Consider the following 26664-nt stretch of genomic DNA (forward strand, 5'->3'; position numbering starts at 1 on the left):
TTCTTCTTCTTCTTCTTCTTCTTCTTCTTCTTCTTCTTCTTCTTCCCTAGCCTACCTCACAGGGTTGTGGGGAGGATTCATAGCTGTCAATGTTTCCCTTTTTTAAAGGGAAATTCACTTATTCTGAATAGGATACCTCGCAAGAAAAGGGAAAAGTTGACAGCTATGAATGGGAGGAGGAGAACCAGGCACACCACTTTGAGATCCTTGGAAGATAAAGGTAGTATATAAATGTAATTAACAACAATAACATACAGAGAGGCATGTAGGCAAAAAGATTCCTGCATTGCAGGGGGTTGGGCTAGATGACCGTTGTGGCCGCTTCCGACTCTGCAATTATATGCTTCTGCGATTCAGTTGGTGCAATGTTTCAGAAGCTGCAAATGAGGTGGGTCTGCGAATACCCACTTAACTGAGTCAAATTCCCCTCCTGATTACACACCTGGTAGTATACAATGGGAATAATAATAATAATAATAATAATAATAATAATAATAATAATGGTTTATTACATACCCCGCCCATCTGGCTGGGTTTCCCTAGCCACTCGGGACGGCTCCCAACAGAATATTAAAAACACCATAAAACATCAAACATTAAAAACTTCCCTAAACATGGTTGCCTTCAGATGTCTTCTAAAAATCAGATAGTTGTTTATTTCCTTGACATTGGATGGGAGGGCTTTCCCCAGGGTGGGCACCACTACCGAAAAGGCCCTCTGCCTGGTTCCCTGTAACCTCACTTTTTGCAGTGAGGGAACCACCAGAAAGCCCTTGGAGCTGGACCTCCGTGACCGGGCTGAATGATGGGGGTGGAGACGCTCATTCAGGTATACTGGGCTGAGGCCATTTAGGGCTTTAAAGGTCAGCACCAACACTTTGAATTGTGCTCGGAAATGTACTGCGAGCCAATGTAGGTCTTTCAGGACTGGTGTTATGTGGTCTCGGCAGCCACTCCCTGTCATCAGTCTAGCTGCCATATCCTGGATTAATTGCAGTTTCCGAGTCACCTTCAAAGTTAGCCTCACGTAGAGCGCATTGCAGTAGTTCATGCGAGAGATAACTAGAGCATGCACCACTCTGGGGAGACCATCCACGGGCAGGTAGGGTCTCAGCCTGCGTATCAGAGGGCGCTGGTAGACAGCTGCCCTGCACACAGAATTGACCTGAGCATCCATGGACAGCTGTGAGTCCAAAATGACCCCCAGGCTGTGCACTTGGTCCTTCAGGGACACAGTTACCCCATTCAGGACCAGGAAGTCCTCCACACCTGCCCGCCCCCAGTACTTCTGTTTTGTCAGGATTCAGAATTAATGCAAAGCACTAACACAGAGGGAGTCATTTTCTGCAGTCAACCTCTCTTTGTTCCAGAAGGGATGTTCCTTTATGACACTAAGAGGGCCTGTCTCTTTAAATGTTGGAGAAACAATCCTCTCAATTCTACTTTTCAGGGAAAGTAATTACTGCCAAAAGTGGCTTCACATCGCACCTTGCTATGTCATCCCACTAAGGGATTCACTCCAGTTCGTGCCACAAGCACTTTTTGCTTGCCTTTCACTTCCTCCATCCCATGGAGACTGACATTTCTCTTTTTCCACCGGCTTATCTTTTAAAAACAAGGTTATCGAGCCTGTCCATTCGCAGCCTAGTCACCTTTCATCAAAAGGAGTGAGATAACCTTTTGGCTGAGTACTCTTGCAAGGGCTTTATCAACACCATCCACAGAAGCCAGGTGAGTAGAAACTAAAAGATACATAGATATGGAGAGAGAGAGAGAGAGAGAGAGAGAGAGAGAGAGAGAGAGAGAGAGAGAGACCCTGGATAGTTTCAGCATAAATATAGCCCTTTTTGAAAAGCTTTAAAACAACAACAGCAACACAAAACCCTCCTCTAATAATGGACCAGACAGAATGCTAAACGTTAACAAGCTAGCTTTAAGTATAGGATTAGCGATCAAGAAAATAATTTCTTTTCTAATTTGCGGTATTTCTAATTTGCAGTATATATATAAATATTTGAAGTCAGCTTCAGATCTGAGACAGCGGCCTTTTGCCGCTTGGAAATGAGCTGAAACAGGAAGAGTCGCAAAACAAGAGATCTCTCTGTGTTCTTTGCATTTGCAGTAATTCCTTGTGTATTGCTACTGATAAAAGCAGGGGGAACACCTGATACCTGATTTGACATTACTGGCAACACACAAAAAGGAGAACATTATAAGTTACTTGTCGTGCTAAATGGTGCACGTGAACCGTGGCTAGTGTTTTTTGTTAACTCGGGTCGGAGCAATGAAAAGGCACTTAATCCTGATTAAATGGTCTGACTATGGATGATCAAACAGGTTATAAATTGATATATTTGGAACGAAGCTATCTTTTCCCTGCTGAAGCTAATGGCCCAGTCCCCATCATGAACCTTAAATGTGTTAGAAAATAAATGTTTTGTTGAGTTCAGGCTTGGCGTCAAAATAATAGCGTGTCATAGAAATGCTACACATATTAGCAAAACAAAATGGTATTGATTTTTTAAAGCTGAATGAAATTGTGGGTGTGGGGCTGGACTTCAAAAGTCATCATTAACAGCGCCTCTCCTTTTAGATGCTCAGCACTAGAAACTGCTACAGAAGAGGTTTTAAAATATTAGTGATGAGCTTACTGAACAGTTTCAAAATGCAAGGGATTGTATTTGGCCAAATGTTGCCGAGTTATTTTATGTATTTATTCACTTGCTCGTTAGAGAGTCTTGCATCCTGCCCCACCTGTGATCTGGAGCTCAGGACAGCTAAAAATTAATAGATGGATAATTATACAAAACACCGCTTTCAGTTAAACTGCAAAGTCATAACAGCAACAATTGATCAGCAAATAGTATCAGTAAAACTACACCTAAAAATAGCTTGCCCTATTGTGCAAACAGCTAGCCAGAATGAAAATATCTTCAGTAGGGTTAGGCAGGGACAAAATCAGTCTTTAATCTGGATGGGAGATCACTGGGACTTCTGTGTATGTAGAATAATAATAATAATAACAATAATGAATTTAACATGCTTTCTAATAAATAACAAAAATGGGTTTTATCCAGTGTTAGTGAAAACAGAGTAGACCTTAGTCCAGAGCTTTCCAAACTGTTGGGGACACGCTTTTTAGACATGCATCATTCTGCGATGCAGTCATTCAGTTTTATTAGCAAACCAGAGGTTAAACTAACCCCTTTTCCAGCCACAGGAGTAGCGCAGGGAGCGTTCGCACAACACACCTACACACTGTAGCCAACACACTAACGTGTCATGACACAGTTTGAAAAGCTCTGCCATAGGCATTTCCATTCATTTCAGTGGGACTCCATCTAGCCCAACCCCCTGCAATGCAGGAATATGTAACTGTCCCATGTAGGGATCGAACCTGTAACCTTGACCTTATCAGCACCATGCTCTAAGCAAATGGGCTATCCAGGCTTTGCAAAGCTACCAAGCAGAAGAATTTGTTTTGAGGCTGTGAAGGTCCTGAGTGAGTGTCTGGAGGCGGTTGGAGGATGGGTGGCAGCTAACGGATTGAGGTTGAATCCTGACAAGACAGAAGAGCTGTTCTTGGGGCACAGGGGGCTGGCTGGTGTGGAGCACTCCCTGGTCCTGAATGGGGTAACTGTGCCCCTGAAGGACCAGATGTGCAGCCTGGGAGTCATTTTGGACTCACAGCTGTCCATGGAGGTGCAGGTTAATTCTGTGTCCAGGGCAGCTGTCTACCAGCTCCATCTGGTACGCAGACTGAGACCCTACCTGCCCACAGACTGCAGGCAGCTAGACTGGAACACCCTCCCAGCAGATGTCAAGGAAATCAACAACTATTTTACTTTTAAAAGACAACTGAAGGCGGCCCTGTTTAGGAAAGTTTTTAATGTCTGATGCTGTATTTTTTTTAATATTCAGTTGGAAGCCGCACAGAGTGGCTGAGGAAACCCAGCCAGATGGGCGGGGTATAAATAAAAAATTATTATTATTATTAGAACTGGGATGAGCTCGCAGCCCTTCTACACAATAGGTAAAGGTAAAGGGACCCCAGACCATTAGGTCCAGTCGTGACCGACTCTGGGGTTGCGGCGTTCATCTCGCTTTATTGGCCAAGGAAGCCTGCGTACAGCTTCCGGGTCATGTGGCCAGAATGACTAAGCCGCTTCTGGCGAACCAGAAACACTGTTTACCTTCCTGCCGGAGTGGTACCTATTTATCTACTTGCACTTTGGTGTGCTTTTGAACTGCTAGGTTGGCAGGAGCAGGGACCGAGCAACGGGAGCTCACCCCATCATGGGGATTCAAACTGCCAACCTTCTGATCGGCAAGTCCTAGGCTCTGTGGTTTAACCCACAGCGCCACTCGTGTCCATTCTACACAATAGTGCATTCTTAATTATCCCCCATGATTTCTGTACTAGAGTGGGGGATGAGTTTTCTGCCATCCTTGCCGATCTACTGCAAATCTTTCCCTTCTGCCCACTCCTGCTCTAGGGATCTTGGGTGGGGCAGGAGAAAAGCCATGAGAAAAGACAATTCACACACCAACAAAACATTCAAAAGCTATGGCCCCAAAGCAAAAAATTGTGACAATGAAACTGGGAATTGTCCCTGGTAAATAAGGGCAGATGGAGCTCCTGGGAATAACTTGAGAAGCAGTAATGAATCTCATGGGAACTGGTATCTTGTCATGAAATACAATCACCCACAAACTCCATTTGAATAATCTTAATATATTCAATTCTCTTTTCTTTCTGTGTTGCTCAGTACAGCTCCCCACCAGTTTGAACGTACAATCAGAACTCTTGAATCCTGGTTGGAAAATTGCTTGGACATATGAGAAACGTTTCCTTTTATCCGTGACCATGTGTTGAACCAAACTGGTAATGACGGCCGGATGGCTGACAGAGCGGTTCATTCTTCCATGCAATATTAATAGACATCAAAGGCATTTGTCTTCCTTTTATCCTTCGTCCATTCCAAAATGTTGCAATAATGCAGAGGCTCGGGTAATTGTCCGCCCAAACAGGGAGGCTATTTTGCAGATACGACACAAAACCATCCCAATGCGGGGTTTCTAATTTGGCCCAGCCATGTGATCTTCTGGCACCATTTTGGCCTCCTGGAAAAGTCAAGAGCAGCTCAGCCATTGGGTGTGGCTTTTTAGTTTAGCGGGGGGGGGGGCCTTCATGAAGAGAACTTCTAATTTACCATATGAAATGTGGGCCAGCAGCATTGCGGGGGTTCATGGTGCCCGGGGCAGGAGCCTATCATTCCTCTCCACGAATGTTGTTTCCTCTGATGTCAGGAGATGAGCACTGGGCCAGGGGCTTTGAGAGCCAGTGTGGTGTAGTGGTTAAGAGCGGTGGACTTGTAATCTGGGGAGCCAGGTTCGTGTCTCTGCTCCTCCACTTCACAGAGTGTTTGTTGTGGGGAAGGAAGGGAAAGGAGAATGTTAGCTGCTTTGAGACTCCTTCGGGTAGTGATAAAGCGGGATATCAAATCCAAACACCTCTTCTTCTTTTTCTTCTCTTGCTTTGTGCCCCCTCAAAAAGGCATTTCCCCAAAAGATACCTTTGGCACAATTTTAATGCCATCATTATGATATCGACTGAAAATACTTAATAAGCCAATGTGATGGTTAGATATTGATGGGAAATACTTAATGAGCCAACATCTCAGCGAAGTATAATTAATGCATTAATCATTTTATGGCATTCTAGCAATGAGGAAAGTTCATCATCGTCATCATCATAATTTTATTGGTATGCCACCTTTCCATAGTTAAAACAATGTCCAAGGCGGCTTACAACATGACAAGATTTCCACAATTACCAACGTAACAAAAGTCATAAACAATAAATAAAGCACATCAAAATGCACACAACCAAATGGATAGCAATTTCCACATAAATCATAAAATCTAAAACTGAAAAAATGCAACATTAATATCAATAACAATTTAAAATGACATAGATAAAAAATAAAAACAATTTTGAAAAGGAGCCATCTTTGTCAAGCTGCAGCAGCAGCAGCAGTCCTTTCTGGAGCCCTCGAGGCCCCACTTCAGGCCAGGTGGAGAGAGGCAGGGCATGGCATTATAACCTTTGATTTTGTTTGAAGTTTATACTTGTAACTTAAAAAAATAATCCAATAATAATAATAATAATATTTTAAGTCAATGACAACCAAGTAGACTAAATGGGATCCTCCTAATTGAGGGGTCCTGGTTGCGCCCGGGCACTCAGGGCACACCAAGGGTTAATTTAGATGGAGGGGTGCAACCCAAGCCCTAGCCATAGCCCTGGGATCATGCCAGGCTGTCTGGGCCAATCGCCTGGGGGTGGCGTGATCCCAGGGGCTGTTAAGAACGGCAGTGCGACTTAATTGGGGGCACTTGCTTCGCACTGCCGAACACCCTCCCTCCCTATTGATTAGGCAGTGCTGCTCTGGCCTTGCTTTGGATTGGGTCACCTGTTTTGGAACAGGGGCTGGGTAGGAATTTTTTCCATTTGGCAGACTGGCTATAGCCACTTGGTTTTCGCCTACCCCCTCAGCAATCGTCACAACTTGTAAGGTGGCGGTTAGGCATTCGCTCATTGAAATGTGGGGGAGGGGAGGTGCGGCCATCACCAGCCCCTCCAGGAACAGGGTATTCCGGTAAAGGAATCTGGGGGTCCTGGATCTCATCCGAAGTCCGCTTGAGGGGCTAGGGCCATGCCAGGACCACAAGAACCCTGGGGTGAGCTTCGGTTGGTCTTCATCGATGTTGCTCCCTCGTGTGGTCTACCCTTTTAGACTACCAATCAGAAAGGTGGAGTCAGTTATATTTTGGAGCCAGTGCCTAAGCCAATACCGCTCACATGGTTGTATTAAATAAAATTGTGACCAAAATTTGCCCAAAATTTAAAGTAATGTAAGTGTCAGTGTGAATAGTTACAGATAGGTAGCCGTGTTGGTCTGCCATAGTCAAAATAAAAAAATTCCTTCCAGTAGCACCTTAAAGACCAACTAAGTTAGTTCTTGGTATGAGCTTTCGTGTGCATGCACACTTCTTCAGATACTTCTTCAGATACCTTTCCACCAGAGGTACTGAGTCCCCGACCTCTCTCTTTTCTCACACTCCAGGCAGTTTATATAACTGGAAGTCAGATTCCAAAATGTCATGGTTCCCTCTGCATGGTGCTGTTAATTTATCCCTCGGGTTCCTTTGCCTCCTGTTTGCTTCCAGCTTGGGTAAGTAACATATGTGCATAGGCAAATCTTCGCAGGGCTGGCTCTGCCATTAGGCAGAAGGAGACAGCTGCTTTGGGCAGCACGTGCTGGGAGGTTGGGAGCAGCAACGAGATGCCGTGCTTTGTGTGACCCACAGGCTGCCCGCCATCTCGTAAGCTAGCTATCTCGTAAGCTAGCGGTGAAGGAGACCCTATCCTACCATCAGGGTTGAAGTAAGATTCAACTGCCGGACCAGTATAGTTAGGGAAGGGGCTCTGTTTTGTGCTGCAAAACATCTCGGACCACCTCTGGGTCTTGCTATCAGCAAAGGAGCTGGCTTTTAGCAAGTAACAAAATACCCATTTCATATTAGCTTGCAGACTTTCAGAGTCAAACCAATTTATGAAATGAGAAGCTGGAACTCAAAGCTGCCATTCAGGCTGCAAACCTGTGTACACTTACCTGGGAGCAAGCCCCACTGGACAAAGGGGATTTTCTTCTGAATAGATACCGTATTTTTTGCTCTATAACATGCACCCGACCATAACACACACGTAGTTTTTAGAGGAGGAAAACAAGGAAAAAAATATTCTAAACGAAACAGTGGATGTATGATTTGTGTGGTTCATGCTGTGGCCACAGACATGTGATCTGACGGTGAGTTTGGGTTAGCCCAATGCAAAAATCCTGAGGATCCATGTGGATCCATGTTTGTAACCACATTTTTGCACCACTGCGGCCCCAGGCAACAGAGGGTGCGTGATTTTTTTGGTGCAAACTGTAGCCATGGACATGCTATGTGATCTGATGGTGAATTTGGGGTGACCCAGTGCAAAAATCCTGAGGATCCATGTGGATCTGTGCTTTGTAACCACGTTTTAAGTGGGCAGGGAAGGAAAAGCAATCAGGGGACAAGGAGCATGCTGGGGTGTGTGGAGAAGGATGCTGCTAATAATGCAGAAGAGGGGTATAAGGGGATAAGGCTCCTCTCCTCTCCCGCTTTGCTCCTTTAAAGCAAGCAGGTTCTGCTTTTCTTCCTCCTCCCCGCTCATCCCCGGCTTAGCGAGCTGAAAAACTTTGCTGCTATGTAGCGAGCTGAGTGGGGAGGAGAGAGGGACAGAGATCCTGCTTGCTTTAAAGGAACCAACTGGACAGGAGCCGCTTACACTCGTCTAAGCAGCTTCTCTCTCCCGCTTTGCTCCTTTAAAGAAGCAGGCTCTCTGTCCCTCTCTCCTCCCCACTCAGCGGCTCTTCTCCCACTTTGCTGTTTCAAAGTGAGCCACGGAGGAGGGAAGCATTCGCTCCGTAACACGCACAGACATTTCCCCTTACTTTCTAGGAGGAAAAAAATGCATGTTATGGAGCGAAAACTACAGTATGTGCAAAATTTCACTGCCAGGGTGAAACAACCCTGATTTTTCCGTTTAACGACCTTTGGCTGCTTGAAAAATTATTGAAGTTGTTTGTAGGGTGCATGAAAAGCATCTGCTGTGCTTTTTTAAAAAAAGTTCCATTTACTAAATATAAACCAGACTTTCTGAATCAGATCCCAATTCATCAAGGGCACCTGAAAGGTTTCCAACTCAAAGCTTTTCCATTCCCTGTATCCCACCATTACTGATGCAGAAGATCTCCAAGAAGCCTTTCATCATTTTCAAGCAAGACAAGTAAGTTTTGTTTTGATAGATTGTGGCATGAAGCATAGAAGCCTCTTAAATATCTTTTGCAGCTGAAAGCGTGAAAGGAGAAAGCAAGAAAGTGGCAGTGCTGGCAACTGCAGGTAAGTCTTTCTGTGGAAACTCAAGGGTTATAAATAAGGGAGTGTGTTGATATATAGTCTTGCACACTACCCAAAATCAGAACTGCAGGAAGGGTGATGGATGAGTGTTTCACATGAATAAATTGATATTTTCCCCCTTGCACCCCACTCACCAAAAAGGGGCCAGCTAATACAACATTTTGCCTGAGACAAATGGTGTGATTGCGCTAACCACTAGGGGTCTCTAAAACACCTTCTTCACATCATCATTGTGACTGTCTACCCAATTTGAACCAATGTACGAAACCCACCTGATTTGCACTTCTTGAACCAATACACAAACCAATACAGTGGTACCTTGGTTCTCAAACTTAATCCATTCCAGAAGTCCGTTTGACTCCCGAAACCGTTCGAAAACCAAGGTGCAGCTTCCAATTGGCTGCAGGAGCTTCCAGCACTCAAGTGGAAGCTGCGTTGGATGTTTGGCTTCCGAAAAGTGTTCAAAAACCAGAACACTTACTTCCGGGTGTTCAGCATTCAGGAGCTGATTTGTTTGACAACTAAGCTGTTTGAGAACCAAGCTAACACTGTACACAGCTAGACTTCACAAATCACAGATATCTCAATTTCACAATGCAGTTCCTCAACCAAACCAGAGCACTTCAGAACTTACTGCCTCAAAGTTTTCCAGAAATGTAAGAACAGCAGGATGTTGGCATTCAGAGGGTCACAGATGGTTGTCTCCTTCCAGCTGTCCCACTGCGAAGACCCATTGGCCTCTGCTCTGATGTAAATCAGCGACCCAGGCTTCAAAACCAGGGCACACTATGTCAGCAGAGTGAACTGCACACACAGAATAGGTGTGAGGCTTGTGGAAGCATACTACAACTATGGATTTATTAATCATAAATCAGGACAAAGAAACATGTCGTCTCCCTCTTTGTCTTCTCCGAGAGACAGAGAAAAGCAAAAGCTATACACAAACGGAAGTTCCCAGCAGACTGTGCTGGATTGTAAACAGACATGTGACACGCAACAGTTCCATGTCTGTAACTAAAAGTGGAGTGGAATTTTTCAACATGCATGAGGTTGACTGACCAGAAGTCACTTTATGTGGAAAACAGCCATATGAATTTGTTCCTTTGTTGTTTACCTGATCGTTGTTTTCTGTGTGCCATTGCCTGCTTCCTAATTGAGACAAAACCAGAAAACTTTTCCGATGTTACTGACTCTCACAGAGCACCTCTGTCAATTTTGCAAAGAGGAAGAAGTCTAGTGAGGTGAGACCCAGAGAAGTAGTGCAGGCAGTGTACCAACTATATTGCACATAACTGTCTTGGATGTGGCATGGGTTATGCGACCTCATTATAGCTGTTGCATATGCAATCACAAGCACAAAACTGTTGCTGAACTATGCACTTTGACATGTTTGGTTTGGGCATAATTGCAACATGGAATGTCGGCGCTAATAAGAAATGGTTTCTTCTTTTCCAGAGTTGCCTGCTAAATCGGTTGATCTGGCAGCGATTAACCTGACTGAATTGGTAAATGGGATGCTAAACACAGCTCTCAAAGGTATCTGTTCCTTCCCCTTCTATTATTTGTTAGAATTCCAGCTGCATGATTGCAGTCATGGGATTGTTGCCTTTCACATGACGGTGTATGTTTTGACTCCACAGAGTGGGAAGTGACAGAGACAGGATGTTTGTGTTACTGTGTTTCGTGAACTGGGACTATTGTCCTTTGTTCTTTTTCTCTTTGCTGTCTGATGCTAGAGAGAAAGGGAGCCATGTTGCAGTGCTCCGTGTGTGTTTATATGTAAATAAAGTAGATTAGTAGTTGCGCAAACTCTGCAGATCCCTAAGTGTGCTGGTGTCAGTTGGCATCGGTCGCTGTGATGTTAGGGCAGAAGAAAGCTTTTGAAGCTCCCGAATGATTGACCAGGAGGGAGAAAACATGCCAGTCGGGCATGTGTCTCTGCCAGGGTCCTACTTGAGTGTAGGCTGAGCTCCTTGATTAACTACATTCAATGCATGCCCATTGGAGAATGGAGACAGGAGGTATGTGATGTTAGGGGCAGGGGCAGGGGGAAAGCAAATGCTGTATCTGTGAGCTTGGGCCCTTTCCTGAATATTCATTTGTATGTGTATATAACTGATGGGCAGGTTTTGTCTATATCTCCACAGGCAGCAAAAAGTTCTTCTCATTGCTGAGCATCACATCTTACAGCTCGTATGCCTTCCATAAGGTTTCTATAGTCGTCTACAACAGTAAGCTAATTTTCCTTCAGGGAGGAAGGGTGGGTTATAAATCTAATAAATATATATTAATGGGTTTTTAAACGTTGTGGTTTGTCAATGACAAGTATGCCATGCTTTTTCTGCTATCTTTGATGAGATTTTCCTAAAAAGGAGGATGAAAGTCCTGTTCAGGGAAGTTTTTAATGTGTGACTTTTGTGTATTTTTGGTCTCTGTGGAAGCTGCCCAGAGTGGCTGGGGAAACCCAGCCAGATGGGCGGGGTACAAATAATAAATTATTATTAATTATTATAATTTAGAAACAAGCAAAACATAAGCCATTAAATAAATATTTATAGAATTTATCTACCACTTCCTCCTCCAAGGAGCTCAGGGTAGTGCACATGGTTCACCCCTTTATCCTCACAACAACCCTGTGAGGGAGGTTAGGTTTAGACACAGCAACTGGTCCAATAAATTGTTGGAAACACGCCCGGGAAGGCCTCCAGCTTCCTAAGTCTTCAGGGCGTCTCTCTGTGGTCCTCCCTGACTGTAAATCTCCCTCAGTTCAGAGAGACCAGTAATAAGTGACCCCTCTCTCCTGAGAGGAGCACACTCGTCTTCTGGCATATCATAGCAGAAGAAAGAGTCAATCAGTAGCTCTAAACTACTTTATTTTACAGTCTATATACAGAGAATCCATCAGCACGTCTGTGCTCTTTCAGCATCAGTACAGAAGTAAAACTAACTTCCAACAGTACTGAGACTTCCTGTCTCACGCTCTCTCAGACACTCACATGATATACACAAAACATAGTGCTACTGCTGGAGCAGCACGGATGGATAAAAAAACCTAACATAAATTACCTGATTTAACAATTCAACTCCTGAACATTGCCCATGTCTTAAATGCCTCTGCAGCGTATGTCTTGTTGCTTTGTCCCCCTCCTTTCTTTACAGTATCCAACCTGAAGAATATCGACCCCACCAAATTCCCCATGAGGTACTGCTATTGCTTGAACAACAGGACAAATGACTTAACAGGTGAGTGGTGCGTGAAAGATATTTGCTATTGCCACCAGGGGGACATTGCCAAAGTATCTGAGGGATACACCCAACATGTCAGTCTTTACTCGCAGGTAAGCAATATGCTGTTGCACAGGAGTTGGGTGCCAATACTTAAAAATAAAAATGGGCAATTTAAACACCCTTTTTTGGGTGGGGGAAGTGATGATTGTAAACCAGGGGTGGTGAACATGGCAGCCCTACAGATTATTATAAACCAGGGTGGCCAGTTCTCGGGCATGATGGGATTTGTAGTCCAACAGGTGGACCATAGATCCCACCATCCCTGTCGAAATGTGTAGTTTGGCCTTTTCTGTTCCATCACTTCATTTTTGGTGGTAAAGAGATGGACTTGGGGAAGGTCCTGGACTAGACAAGTGCTTTATTTATTTGGCTGGGTTTTCTCTCTCCAGATTTTACCGCTTTGCTAGTTGATATCGTTGGTAACTCCACCGATTCCCTTAAAGAAATTTTCAAGTCTACCTCTATTGTGTCAGGTAAGAGTCATTGCTGACATATTTGATGCAAAGTCCATTAAGCTTAACAATCGAAGGGCAGGTACAGGGAATGTGGGTGCCGGGCCATGGGCCCCATTTGCCACCCTGACCAAAGGGGCTCCCCCCCACACACTCACCCACCTCACCTGAGCTAAGGTTACCAGATTTTTTTCCAAGAATCCGGGGACACTTTTTTTAAAAAAAGAGAAAAAAAGATATTAAAAAATAATAATTAAGAAGTAATATCTTCTCTTCTGTGGTCTACTCTGTCACACGGCCTTCCTCTGGGTCCTGGCCTGCTCTCTTGGAGCGCTAGCTGCTGTGGCGTAGGCTCGGGTGGGGCCTGGGCTCAGCCATGTGTCCTTGCCCTCCCAGTGCTCTCCTACCTCTCCCCCTCAGCGGTGGCAGTGGCGCGACGAGGTTGGGGCTCCCCTCTTTTTTCTCCTTCCTCTTTCTCTCTCTCCCTTCTCCTTCTCCTTTCCTCCTTCTCCCTGTGTTGGCTCCGGGATTTTCCTGGCCCCGGAGCACCACTGGGCAGTCAGCCAAGTGGCCAGTGCTCTCCCTTCTGGATCAATTTGGGTCGCGAGGCGTGTGTGTGTATCAGCGGTTCCCCCAGTTGATACGCTAGGTGTACCCAGTTCCCACTTGGCAGTGGCGGCGGTGGGAGCAGTCTCAGCAGCCCGGAGCCAGCCTGTTAGCGCAGTGGATCGCTGACATGGCACCTGCCATTTTGCCTCGCCAGAAGTCCCCATATGATGTGTCTTGTGCTGTTGAACCAATCACGCAACATTCATTCCCTACTAATAAATCTACAGCACTTAAAATATAAATCCGGGGATATTAAATGAAATCCGGGGACGTTCTGGGGACGGATTTTGTCCGGGGACAGATTTGTAAATCCAGGGACTGTCCCCAGGAAATGGGGACATCTGGTAATCATAACCTGAGCAGCACTTTGAGCAGGAGCTGGGAGAGGCTGGGCCCTTGCCGTTCTCAGCTATGCAGTGTCTGCCACCGGTGGGGGAGGCGGGCAGATGGCAAGACTTGTGCCAGTCCCCCAGCCTGAGGAGCCATGCACGCATGTCCTGCTGATGCTCCACAGCCCTGTCTGGCAGCAGCATTGGCGATGCATGGAGGCGCAGGTTAGGAGGCGCAATACTTGCCTTACTGGGCGCAATACTTGCCGTGCCCTGGGAATCAGCAACCCACGCTACACCACTGCTGCCCATGCCATGCACCAGGAGCAGCCCTTTTTCAGGACTTACAGCAGCTTAAGATCCACAGTGCTAAATATAGTTACAGATAGGTAGCCGTGTTGGTCTGCCATAGTCAAAATAAAAAAAATTCCTTCCAGTGGCACCTTAAAGACCAACTAAGTTAGTTCTTGGTATGAGTTTTCGTGTGCATGCACACTTCTTCAGATACCAGATATCTGAAGAAGTGTGCATGCACACGAAAGCTCATACCAAGAACTAACTTAGTTGGTCTTTAAGGTGCCACTGGAAGGAATTTTTTTATAGTGCTAAATATAGTAAAGGTTTGTTATCTATGCTAGCATTTGATTGATGTTGGAGAGAGACTGAGTTGAGAAATAAGACTAAGAGCACATATTAATATAGGAATGTATTAGATAAAATGTAAAGAAATATACAATAACAAGAGTACATTCATTTGTAAAAAAAGGAATATACAACGGGATAGACAGGAAGTCCAATTTGTTTGCATGCATATGACTTTGGGGAAAAAATTATGTCCTTGGGTTTTTCTCTCTCTTCCCTTTTCTTTCTTTCTTTCTTTCTTTCTTTCTTTCTTTCTTTCTTGGTATATAAAATTTGTATATAATCTTGGTATACATGTTAGAAAGTATACTATAATGAACCCTGTAATGTAATATGGCAATGTTTACCGATGTAATATAAGAATGTAAGAATGTTAACAAATAAATAAAATGCAAAGGGGGGGGGGGAGAGAGAGAAAGACCCAAAGTGCTTGGCTCTGTCAGCTGGATCCCAATTCAGCTGAGGGTCATAGAAATGTAGATTTGGAAGGGACTACGAGGGTCATCTAGTCTAACCCCTTACAATGTGGAGCTGGAACCCACGACCCTGAGATTAGGAGACTCATACTCTACCAACTGAGCTATGGAGGGGGTTAAGTTGGAGTAGCCGGGCTGAGCTGAGATCCTGTCAGGAATCTCGGCCGCAGTCAGAGGTAACTGGCCTCACTCCAGGCATTCGGCTGAGATCCTTGTTGACCTTCCCGTCTGCGTCTCCCGGCAGGGCACAGGCAAGGCCATAAATCGGCGATCCTCCTCAAACGTGAGAAGAACACACCCTCCTCCTTCTCCCTCCCTGCATTCCCCCAGGGAGGGGAAAAGAGACAGACAGGAGTCCTATTTACATGTCTTTTATTCCTGTCATTCAGCAGTACAGAGAAACGTGTCTGTACCCTCCAGACTCCGGCAGTAGAGTCACAGCTCCACCCCTGTACTTCCAGTACAGGTCAGATGACACTCTGAGCTAACATCCGGTGCTCAGTACAGAGAATAGACTGCCCCTTTTTCCCAACAGTACTGTTCCAATCAACAACATCCTGTTTTGCATTCCAGCCACCTGCAGCTGGCTTTTGCATTGCTGCTTTTTCCTGACAGATCCTCCTGTTTCAGCCAAGGATCTGCTGGATCCCATCCTGCTCCTCCTGGTGGATCTTTCTATAGGATTGCTCCCTTATCCACTACACAAATTCAGGAGGGAATCAGATTTAGGCTCGATTTGCTTGGATGCCGTGTGTGTGTGTGTGTGTGTGTGTGTCTGTGTGTGTTTAATGCATGCTACAAAGAAGGTCCAGTGAGGAAATTATAAGGAGGGCTTTGTTCCTTGCTGTTGCCCCTTGAAATTCCAACTTGAAAGAACTTGGCACTACAACTTTCAGGATAATTTTTGGATATTTCTGTCGCAGACTTTGTGATGTGAATGAGAAAACTGATTTTGTTGTTGTTGTTCCTCTTCAATGAGTTATAATTAAGGCAGCATCTGTCTTTCAGTGAGCCAAGGAAATGACACGGACTGCATCTATATTTGCGTCATGTCAGGCCGCACAGGTAACCATGTAATTGCTCTTCTCTTCCCCAAATATGATGCTTAGAAATCTGAACTCTGTATTTGGAAGAACCCTGTGCACAAGAGCCCACCTTGGACTGGACCACTTCAGCTGGGGGTGTTCAGAGCTTCATTGCTTTGGATAGGGGTGTTTCAGGGCTAAATCTCTGCCCAAGCTAACCTAACATGCCAAGAGGAAGGGTTGTAGTGATGGAGGCCAATCCTTAAGGTTGAATGGGGCACTGCCTCCCCAACCTCATTCTGGCTGAAGGTACTTACCGTATTTTTTGCTCTATAAGACTCACTTTTTCCCTCCTAAAAAGTAAGGGGGAATGTGTGTGCGTCTTATGGAGCGAATGCAGGCTGCACAGCTATCCCAGAAGCCAGAACAGCAAGAAGGATTGCTGCTTTCACTGCGCAGCGATCCCTCTTGCTGTTCTGGCTTCTGAGATTCAGAATATTTTTTTTCTTGTTTTCCTCCTCCAAAAACTAGGTGTGTTTTGTGGTCTGGTGCGTCTTATAGAGCGAAAAATACAGTATAACCTGTCCAGGGTGTGGCACTAACTGAAAACATCTACCTTCATGGCTCCTGTGTTGCCTTTGATGAACTCAACAGGAAGGACAATGGAGACAAAGCTAGAATTTAGTTGGCTGTGCTGGTTATTGACTCTAGTGCCACCTACTGTTGGCCTCCATGCCTTCCACTAGCCAACACTTGGACCTTGAGCATGTTACTCAAATGCTCTTCCACTGAGCTACAGCCCTTCCCATGATTCTGGGACAAGCACTCGCCTGCTTGCTTACTGCTATCCCAGGTCATTTTCTCGCCCCTTGTCACATCCAGTTTTTACTGAAGCATCCTGAATCCATGTTTTCCCAACAGGAAGAAACCTGTCCGATTTGTGGGAAGCCATTGAAAAGTCACCGTTTATTAATTACACTTTTTCAGGAAATGTGTCAGACCTTCTGGGTAAGTGTATCTTGAATGTAACATGGAGGGAGACCGAGCTGTTAATGAACAAGAAGCGTGTTTGAGTTGCATGAAATGGCCAGGCTTTGATCTTTGGAAGTTAAGCTTGCTTCTATCCTAAGACCCTTTAGCGCTACTGAGGCATTACTTGTCAGCCGGGCACACAAGCAAAATGGTGGTACTTAATATAGCTCAATCCTATCCACCAATGTCCTCTCCCAGGGCCCAGTTCCTCCTTTAACATTTATTCCCATGCAAATCCCATTCAGTATGAGCAGGAAACCTCAGGCCCAGAGGTCAATAATCAAAGAAATTGTAGACTTGGGAGAAACCACAAGAGTCATCAACTTCATTGACTTGGGAGGAACCACAAGAGTCATCAACTTCAACCTCCCTGCATTGCAGGCATGTGGCCCTTCTAAGTCTGCCTGCAAGTAAGCGTGGCCCTCAAACTGGGGGGGGGGGGAATCCCCATTCCAGCTATTTGTGAAAGCTCATCTGCAGTGTTCATCATAAGATTCCGAGTTGCAGATACTGCCTCTGTTATTGGTTCCTGTTCAGCATGACCATGGGCAGGCAGCTTAGAGATGAGGTGCTTCTCAATCGGTTATTACCTGTTTCCTGTGGTGTTTTCCAGTGTTTGGTGGTGATGGCCATTGCGTTTTCTCTGCCGCAATAGCTTTCCTTTCTTTTTCTCTCCCTCCCTCAAAGGTTTAGATTTGATTCTCCCCGGCCTGGTTCCTTTATGGGAAGATGCTGGCAAGGTCTTAGGTGATGCTGCAAAAGACACATGGACATTTAAAAGTGCGCAAGTATTCCTCTGTGTTTGGAAAGGCAATCTTTTGTTTATTTGGCTGACTAATCCTTTGTCTTTCAATGGGCATGGTTGTTTTTAGATGTTCTTAATGCTTTCAAAAGCACAAAATGCCTTCACTTACCTTATTGTACTGGCAATGATATCACTTTGATGGGCTCTAGCCCTGATCTTCGCCATTCCTAAAAATGTTGCATTCTCTGGTTTCTGTATCACAGTTCCCAGGCTACTTTGGGGGAAGCCATGACTTGTATCTGCCTGTGATGGCTTCTAGCTATGTAGTATTGGAAGCACAAAATCAATGTGTGTACTGGTGGAGACAGTGGTGTGCTTACGCATGTATGTGATTGAAATATATATAATCGCATATATATTTATCCTCTGATGGGGCACCACTGAGGGTATCATATGTCCCAGAGGTGCACTTAATTTGTACTGCAAAACTGGGCTTTTAGAGTTGCAGCTCCAGCCCTCTGGAATCAATTGCCAGCTGAAATAAGATGGGACTTGACATTTAGGTGGTTACTGAAGACCTTTTCCATCAGGAGACCTTCCCAAAAGTGTGACTCAGTCATTTTTTTGCAATACTATTTGTACAACTGTAGAAATGGTTTTATTGTTTTTCAGAACTTTTTGGGGTTGTTGTTTTTTTGTATTCAAACTCATTTTTTATTGCTGTATGCCAGTTTGGTAATTTTGGGCAGTGAAGCAGTTTATAAATCTGCAAACAATAATGACATATCTATATCTAATCTATATTTTATCTTCATATTTCCTAAACATATTTCAGCTACAAAGATACCTAGGTGGTCACAGACGGGTGACTGGAAAGGAAAAGAGATGCCTTTCACGCAGGATCCCACAATACAAAAGAGTGTTAGTCCAACAAGCTTCGAAGAATCATCATCAGAGGCTCCCTTATGGCTGCAGACTGAGGTTTCAAGAGCATATGAGGTTTCATCGACTACAACGGCTTCAGCAGGGTCTCCTCCAACTCCTCTGGGAAACTATGACAGTCCATCAGAAGCTCCAGCAACTCTCAGTGAGTTCTGAGGATTCAGAACAGGGTGCACAGTCCATATCTGGATGGAGTGTGAGCATAAAGCAGGCAACTGCAATCTGTCACTCAGACAATCGCTTTCTCTGTGTCACATTTATTTTAATAGATTTTATTGCTTTCCTTGGAAACGCTTTTAAAACCTGCTCTGTTTCATTTCAAACAATCATACTCTGCACAGATAACATAAAAAAGTCTTGAATATCGGCAGTTGCAACGGAAACACCTAAAACTGCATTAGGCATGAAAAGATATCCCAATGTATGCAGCAAATCCATCTTCATATCAAAGACAAATAGCTAAGAAAAGGAGACTACCATATCCTTTCAGAGTGTACTTCCCTCATTCTACACAATCTGTTTTTAAATCATTTTTTTTCATTCCCTAAAATATGGAAAGCTAGGGTAATTTAAATTAAGTGAGCGTAATGTGTGCCAGATTCAAACTACATTCAGCAGTGGGACTGCTGCCAGCTGAGCCAACCTAAGCCTGGCAGAGGAAAGGTAAAGGTAAAGGACCCCTGCCAGTTAAGTCCAGTTGCAGACGACTCTGGGGTTGCGATGCTCATCTCGCTTTACAGGCCAAGGGAGCTGATGTTTGTCCGTAGACAGTTTTTCCGGATCATGTGGCCAGCATGACTAAGCCGTTTCTGGCACAACAGAAACCAGAGCAGCACACGGAAATGCTGTTTACCGTCCCAGCAGAGCAGTACCTATTTATCTACTTGCACTGGAAGTAGGAAAACAAGCCTTTAAAATAGCATTTGAGTTCCACCATAAGTCCCACTAGGTTGTCAGTTCATGCGACTGAGCTGAACAGAGTTAAGATTCTGAGTAAGTACCCCTTGCTTGCTCAGTCCCTCGCCTCTACCCTGGAATGTCCATTTTTCATGGCTTGGGCAGTTCACACTCCTGGCTCACGGGAATATTCCCAAATAACTGTGCACAGGATTGTTTCCCTTGCCTTTCCACCACAGGCAATGAAAAGACAAAGGTTTGTCCACAGGCCTCTTGGATAGGTTTCTCAGCAGGCCTCAGGATCTGTTATTAGGTATGCCATATGTCCAGGAAAACCTGGACATGTCCTCTTTTTGGGGGCCAACATGCCCATCTGGGTAGATTTTTAAATTTAAAAGGAAATAATAATAATAATAATAATAATAATAATAATAATAATAATAATAATTAATTTTATTTATACCCCGCCCTTCCTGGTTCAAAAACCAGGCTCAAGGCAGCTAACAATAAATTTAAAACACTTAATTATAAAAGCAGCATAAAATACAGTATAAAAACATGAATAACAATAAAATTCAAAAATCAAAAATCAATTTAGGGGAAATAAACATTAGATAATCCCCAGGGCTAGCTGGCTGAATTGGTCCTACTTGGGCCAGCGAGGAGACTGGGGGAGAATTAGCTGTGGGGTCTCAGAGTGCGTGATCTTCATAAAAGGGGAGGGGAAGGGAAGGGAAGAGAAATAAAAGATCAGGCTGAATTCCAATTAAAGGCCAGGCAGAATAGCTCTGTCTTACAGGCCCAACAGAAGGAGGTTAAATCCTGCAGGGCCCTGGTCTCATGGGACAGAGCATTCCACCAGATCGGAGCCATCACTGAGAAGGCCCTGGCCCTGGTGGAGGATAATCTAACTTCCTTAGGGCCTGGGACCTCTAAACTATGGTTATTCATGGACCTTAAGGTCCTCTGCAGGGCATGCCAGGAGAGGCGGTCCCGTGGATACGAGGGCTCTAAGCCACAAAGGGCTTTAAAGGTCAAGACCAGCACCTTGAACCTGACCCTATACTCCACCAGGAGCCAGTCTGGGGGGTTTTTTGTTTAAATTTGGGGGGTAGGGGGTTGGGGGCACACACATGCTCAGGTGGGTGCTGTGACCCAGAAGCGGAAGTGGCGCAGCAGAGCGAGGCTGTTGCAGCAAAGATCAGGTAGGAGCTGGGGTCTTGCCTCTGCTTGGACTAGCAGTGACTTGGGCTCTTTGTGCCATGGCTGCTGCCATCCTGAGCCATGGAAAAAGGTGCATGAGTGTGACGGCAGTCTCGCATGCCTCTTTCCCCAGTTTGGGCTGGCAGCCCTCTTTTTTGCTCTTCGAGACATGGCAACCCTATCTGTTATGCTTCTTCATTTTTCAGCTCCAGAGATGCCTGCGCAACCGTGGACGATTGCTGCAAAAGGTGATGGGGCATCCTCGCCGCCGTTCACCATGTGGCAACAGACTCCTGGCTTGAAAGGTGTTGAGGCTTCGTCTTTCCAAGAGTCCTCGTGGCTGCAGACAGATGCTGTGAAAGAATGGGCAGTCTCGCCTATTGCGATGGCTTCTTCCTTGCCTCCTTTGAGCTATGGGATTCTGCCTGGAACGCAGCCAGTGCCAAGTGAGCATTCAGAGTGTGGGAAGCAGAGGGAAGATAGATGCCCACTGTGAATATAAGCAAACCTTGCTTTGTATACAGCAGGGGTGGCCAACTCCCAAGAGACTGCGATCTACTCACAGAGTTAAAAACTGGCAGTGATCTACCCCCTTTTGTGGGGGGTTCAGGTCAAAGTTGTAGAGGGTTTTTTTTTTAGGATGGTGTTATGTACTGAGTTGAATAGGATTCAGAACGCAGCAGTCTGATTGGTCCTAGAACAATAGGATCCAGAATGCAGCAGTCTGATTGGTCCACAGGAGCCACCCAATCCAGCTCCAGGTGGAAGTGAATCCGCAACCTGATTGGCCTACAGGTGAATCCCGGAATTAGCCAATCACATGGGGCCCATGGTGTAAATAATGTATATAAAGCAGACATTCTGGGGGAACTTCCATTCCTCCTCACCACTATGAGCTGAATAAAGAGCATGAAGTCCACTCTCAACTCCCAGTATATTTCAGAGGGAAAGCCCCATTTTTAGGGCTTCAGGTCAAAGTTGTTGAGCTTCCTTGAGGTGAGCCAATGATCAACCAGTGATCTACCACAGATGTCCAGTGATCTACAGGTAGATCACAATATACCTGTTGGACGTGCCTGTATACAGGGTACTGTACTTAGCATTAGAAACACTTCGGGAGGAATCCTATAGCCAGATCCACCAGGATGAGCAGGTTAGGATCCAGCAGATCTCTGGCTGAACTTGGGAGTTTCCCGAAACAGCTGGCTGTGCCAGCTTAGCTCCCTCATCCTTGGCTCAGCCAGAGATATGCCAGCATACAGTGGCGTAGCGTGGGGGGTGCCAGGGGTGCCGGCCGCACCGGGCGCAACATCTGGGGGGGGGCGCGCTCGCTGCCTCCGGAGTCGCCGAAGAGCCTCGGGCGCAGGCTGTAGCGGAGCCGCATGTCTCGTGGAACCGACGAGCTGTGCGCGCGTCCGGGCTGAAGGTGCCCGGCAGGCAGCGGCTCTCAGCGCTCGCCGCGGAGGACGCGCCAGGCAGCCCCTCTTCACAGCCCCGCCTCCGCCGGTGCTGCTGCAGCTGCTGGGCAGTTGCATTTTCCTCGCCTCTCTGCCCCCCTCCTCCTCCGGGCAAGCGGCGTCGTTTGGGCGGCAGCGCCAGCGGCAACTCGCGGGTTAGGGGGGGCGCAAATTACTTGCCTTGCCCCGGGTTAGGGGGCGCAAATTACTTGCGTTGCCCTGGGTGCTGCCAGCACGCTACGCCGCTGCCAGCATATGTTCCCCATCCCAGTTCAACAGGGACTCAGCTGATGGTGTTATATGATACTGCTTAGAATAATAGAATTATAGAGTTGGAAGGGACTCTGAGAGGCATCTAGTCCAACCCCCGGCAATACAGAAATCCTCCCAAAGACTGTCCCTGGGTGTGCTTGAACCACCAACCTTCATGTTAATCATTTGGTGACAGCAGCAGGAAGCAATGAGTCATTTTTCTTTTTTCTTTTTAGTGTTTAAGTTTTTGGAAAAATAATAAATATTATTTTTTTAAAAAAGCAATGAGTCATGTCTATGAATGAGGCAGGATGAGTCTAGCATCACAGATGCAACCTCCATATTGCCTCAGGTGCAAAACATTTTGTTGTACAGTGGTACCTCAGATTAAGAACTTCATTCATTCTGCAGGTGTGTTCTTAACCTGAAAGTGTTCTTAACCTGAGGTACCACTTTAGCTAATGGGGCCTCCCGCTGCCGCCGCGCCATGCCACATGATTTCTGTTGCCATCCTGAAGCAAAGCAAACCATCATTCTGCCTGGACACTGAGGTCCAGCGCCGAGGGCCTTCTGGCGGTTCCCTCACTGTGAGCAGCCAAGTTACAGGGAACCAGGCAGAGGGCCTTCTCGGTAGTGGTACCCGGCTGGTGGAATGCCCTCCCATCAGATGTCAAAGAGAACAACAACTACCAGACTTTTAAAAGACATCTGAAGGCAGCCCTGTTTAGGGGAGCTTTTAATGTTTGATGGATTACTATATTTTGTTGGAAGCCGCCCTGAGTGGCTGGGGAAGCCCAGCCAGATGGGCAGGGTATAAATAATAAATAAATTATTATTATTATTATTATTATTATTATTATTATTATTATTATCATCATCATCACCCAAGGTACTATTTCTGGGTTAGCGGAGTCTGTAATCTGAAGCATCTGTAACCTGAGGTACAACTGTCATTAATTCACCCATTAATTGGTGGATCATCTGCAATCATTTGATATGCTAAATGGGTTATTGTGCATGAATTGGGAAGCTCAGTGCGTATAAATTCACTGTAGATCCTCAGGGGAAAAATATTCATTTTGTCAAAGGATTCTTGTACCTTGTACACAAGAGTGCACCCTTTTATTCCTGGGTGTCCGTGCAGTTTTAAGCACTATTTGTACGAGATTAAAATCCAACAGTTTGGGAACCTTTATGACTTTGATTTAAAGCATGGTCGTATTTCCAGCTCCAGCTATCTTGATATTATTTTGGGGTCCTTCCCCCCCAACCCCCCCAACATAATCTAAAATAGGACCAGTCAATGTATTACCTTCTAAATGTTACTGAACTCCATCTCCCATAAGACCCTGCTGGCATAGGCAACAGTCAGAGAAGATGTGAGATGTAACCCAAGAATGTCATATGGAGGGTACCACATTGACTATCCCAATCTAAACAAAAGGTGGGAGGAAATGCCATTTCAGTCAAATGATCTGATGATGGTGATTATTATTTTTAAAGCAAAGTTTCCAATACAGTAGTACCTCTGGTTACGTACTTAATTCGTTCCGGAGGTCCGTTCTTAACCTGAAACTGTTCTTAACCTGAAGCACCACTTTAGCTAATGGGGCCTCCTGCTGCCACCACACCACCGGTGCACGATTTCTGTTCTCATTCTGAAGCAAAGTTCTTAACCTGAAGCACTATTTCTGGGTTAGCGGAGTCTGTAACCTGAAGCGTCTGTAACCCGAGGTACCACTGTACTTAAGAAAATGTATGTACACAGTAAACTTCCTAAGAATTGAGATCAGTTCTCTCTTTTAAAGCAGATCTGAAAATTTACGAAGATGCTCCAGTTTAAGAACCCCACATCAGATTTAGTCCATGTTTATCTCTCATAGATATAACCCATGCAAAGTTTAAATTCAGTTCAGATCAGAGGCAACTAATTTTAACATTCAACCCTTTCAGCAACAGGAATTCCTTTACCGCTGGCTTCTCCTTCCATAGAGCAAGTGCAGGATGCGTTGAAGACCCGTCCTCCTCCCCGTGAGTAGAGATTGTCTATGAAAATGTCTGAATAATCTACTGGAAAGATCCTGCATGGGTTACTCTCTTGCAGCAAAAACAATCCAAAGTTTGTTTGTGTGTCGTTTTAAGGATTAACAGAGCCTGGTTTTTCTGATGGCTCAGGCACCCCCAAACTAAGCCCTCCAGATGTTTTGGGACTACAACTCCCATCATCTCTAGCTAACAGGACCAGTGGTCAGGGATGATGGGAACTGTAGTCCCGAAACATCTGGAGGGCCGAGTTTGGGGATGCCTGTGATGGATGAAGTCCTGTGATATGATATCTCAGCACGAGTAACAAGGAACGCGGGGAAATTAATTCAGTTTGCATTTAAAGCTGAACTCACTGAAGTTATGCTTGCCGAAACAGTATGCAAACCGAAACACACCTCATTCTCCTCTGTTCTATTTCCAGTGCAGTTCTGTGGCCAAGCAATGTCCACAGAAATACTAGGGTAAAATAAATACAGTACACATAAATATATTAGTGAAATGAAAATGCATGAATGCATTACGTATGGGGAAATAGTCTTGCAAAAATGTGTATTTTAGAGAAAATTACATACAAACAATAGAGAAATCTGCACCAAAATGCTGACAGGTTTCACTAGGCTCATCATCAGCGAATGGGGCTGGCCTGTGTGGACCTAAAAAAACCCATTTGCACATCCTTTGGATTCGTGGGAGAATCTCCTGCACCTCTCCTAACTTGTTTGAGGAACTGCAGTAACGTAACTGCTGTGAAACCCTTAACACTACAAGAGTAATCCTTCTTGCCACTGTAATTAAGGTCATATGTGTTTCTGCTTTTTCAGCTGAAGCCCTTACGTTCTGGACGCGACCAGCTTCTTTGAAACGGACCAAAGTGCCTCGCCCAATGCAGACAGGTGAGCTTATTTTGCAGTGCAAGGAACCCACAACACTTTGGTGTATATAGCGAATTTCTTGATGATGGAAGCCATGCCCTGGCTCCAGCCTTTCTGTATATATTAGTGGAAATGGTTGCAAAAATATGTATATTAGTCCAAAATGCATTAAAAAAAATGTATTTCTTGGGACAAATTCTCAGTAGAATAGTTAGAAATTTGAAATTTATTTATTGTTTTAAACAATTCAAATGTGGAAAATAGAATTTAAGGTTGGGGAAAACTGAGATCATCACCATTTTTTAAAATTTGTATATCTTCTTTCTATCTTACAATACTCAGGGCAGTTTACAAGCTGAAGAAACAAAAAATGTACATCTTATAACAATCTTCCCCCCTCCGAATAATATTTATTAGTTTTTCAATTAGATACTCCACATACACATATTGTATTACATCATCTTATAACAATCTAATGCAATACAAAAATGTGATAATACAACTTTAAAATAGGCAACCTACATCAAAAAAGTAAAATTCAACAATCATTAGAATAGTATTAAATAATATTAACATATAAAAGTTAAACAGAAATCCACTCAACAGTTACAATATATAATTTCTACACCATAATCAATAAAACAACGGCAAGCCACAGTACATAAAATAATACAATACAAATTGAGAAGCAGAGACTGGAGGGTGGAGCAAGGCAGGTGGAAGGAAGCCTTGCCTGATGAAGTCTCTCCTCTCACAGTTCTTCCTCCAGGACCAGATGAAACAGACAGGTCCATCCATCCCTATTTACATGTATGAGGAGGCTGGGCTGCAGGGATGATTCTTGCTCAACAACAATACACTTCTAATTGCCTTTGACCACTCTAGTTATCTCCCGCTTGGACTACTGCAATGCGCTCTACGTGGGGCTACCTTTGAAGGTGACTCGGAAACTACAGCTAATCCAGAATGCGGCAGCTAGACTGGTGACTGGGGGCGGCCACCGAGACCACATAACACCGGTCTTGAAAGACCTACATTGGCTCCCAGTACGTTTCCGAGCACAATTCAAAGTGTTGGTGTTGACCTTTAAAGCCCTAAACATCCTCGGCCCAGTATACCTGAAGGAGCGTCTCCACCCCCATCGTTCTGCCTGGACGCTGAGGTCCAGCGCCGAGGGCCTTCTGGCGGTTCCCTCATTGCAAGAAGCAAAGCTACAGGGAACCAGGCAGAGGGCCTTTTCGGTAGTGGCGCCCGCCCTGTGGAACACCCTCCCATCAGATGTCAAAATGATAAACAACTACCTGACATCTTAAGGCAGCCCTGTTCAGGGAAGTTTTTAATGTATGATATTTTAGTGCTTTTTTGGTTTCTGTGGAAGCCGC

General features: G+C 45.1%; 1 protein-coding gene across 1 annotated transcript in view; it reads left to right on the plus strand.

Moving 5' to 3' along the window:
- The first annotated feature begins 7151 nt into the window (after positions 1–7151).
- HHLA1 (HHLA1 neighbor of OC90) overlaps positions 7152–26664 on the plus strand; it is a 33170-nt gene continuing 13657 nt past the window's right edge. Inside the window, exons 1-13 of the mRNA XM_083516779.1 lie at positions 7152–7238; positions 8947–8997; positions 10471–10551; positions 11163–11246; positions 12175–12258; positions 12693–12776; positions 15820–15876; positions 16758–16844; positions 17556–17648; positions 18449–18700; positions 20862–21101; positions 24318–24395; positions 25232–25303. Coding sequence (XP_083372905.1) covers positions 7163–7238; positions 8947–8997; positions 10471–10551; positions 11163–11246; positions 12175–12258; positions 12693–12776; positions 15820–15876; positions 16758–16844; positions 17556–17648; positions 18449–18700; positions 20862–21101; positions 24318–24395; positions 25232–25303 — 1339 coding nt within the window. The 5' untranslated portion in view covers positions 7152–7162. The remainder of the gene's footprint in view (positions 7239–8946; positions 8998–10470; positions 10552–11162; positions 11247–12174; positions 12259–12692; positions 12777–15819; positions 15877–16757; positions 16845–17555; positions 17649–18448; positions 18701–20861; positions 21102–24317; positions 24396–25231; positions 25304–26664) is intronic.

Source organism: Podarcis liolepis, assembly GCF_965112155.1.
Source record: "Podarcis liolepis genome assembly, chromosome: 8".
NCBI lineage: Eukaryota > Metazoa > Chordata > Lepidosauria > Squamata > Lacertidae > Podarcis > Podarcis liolepis.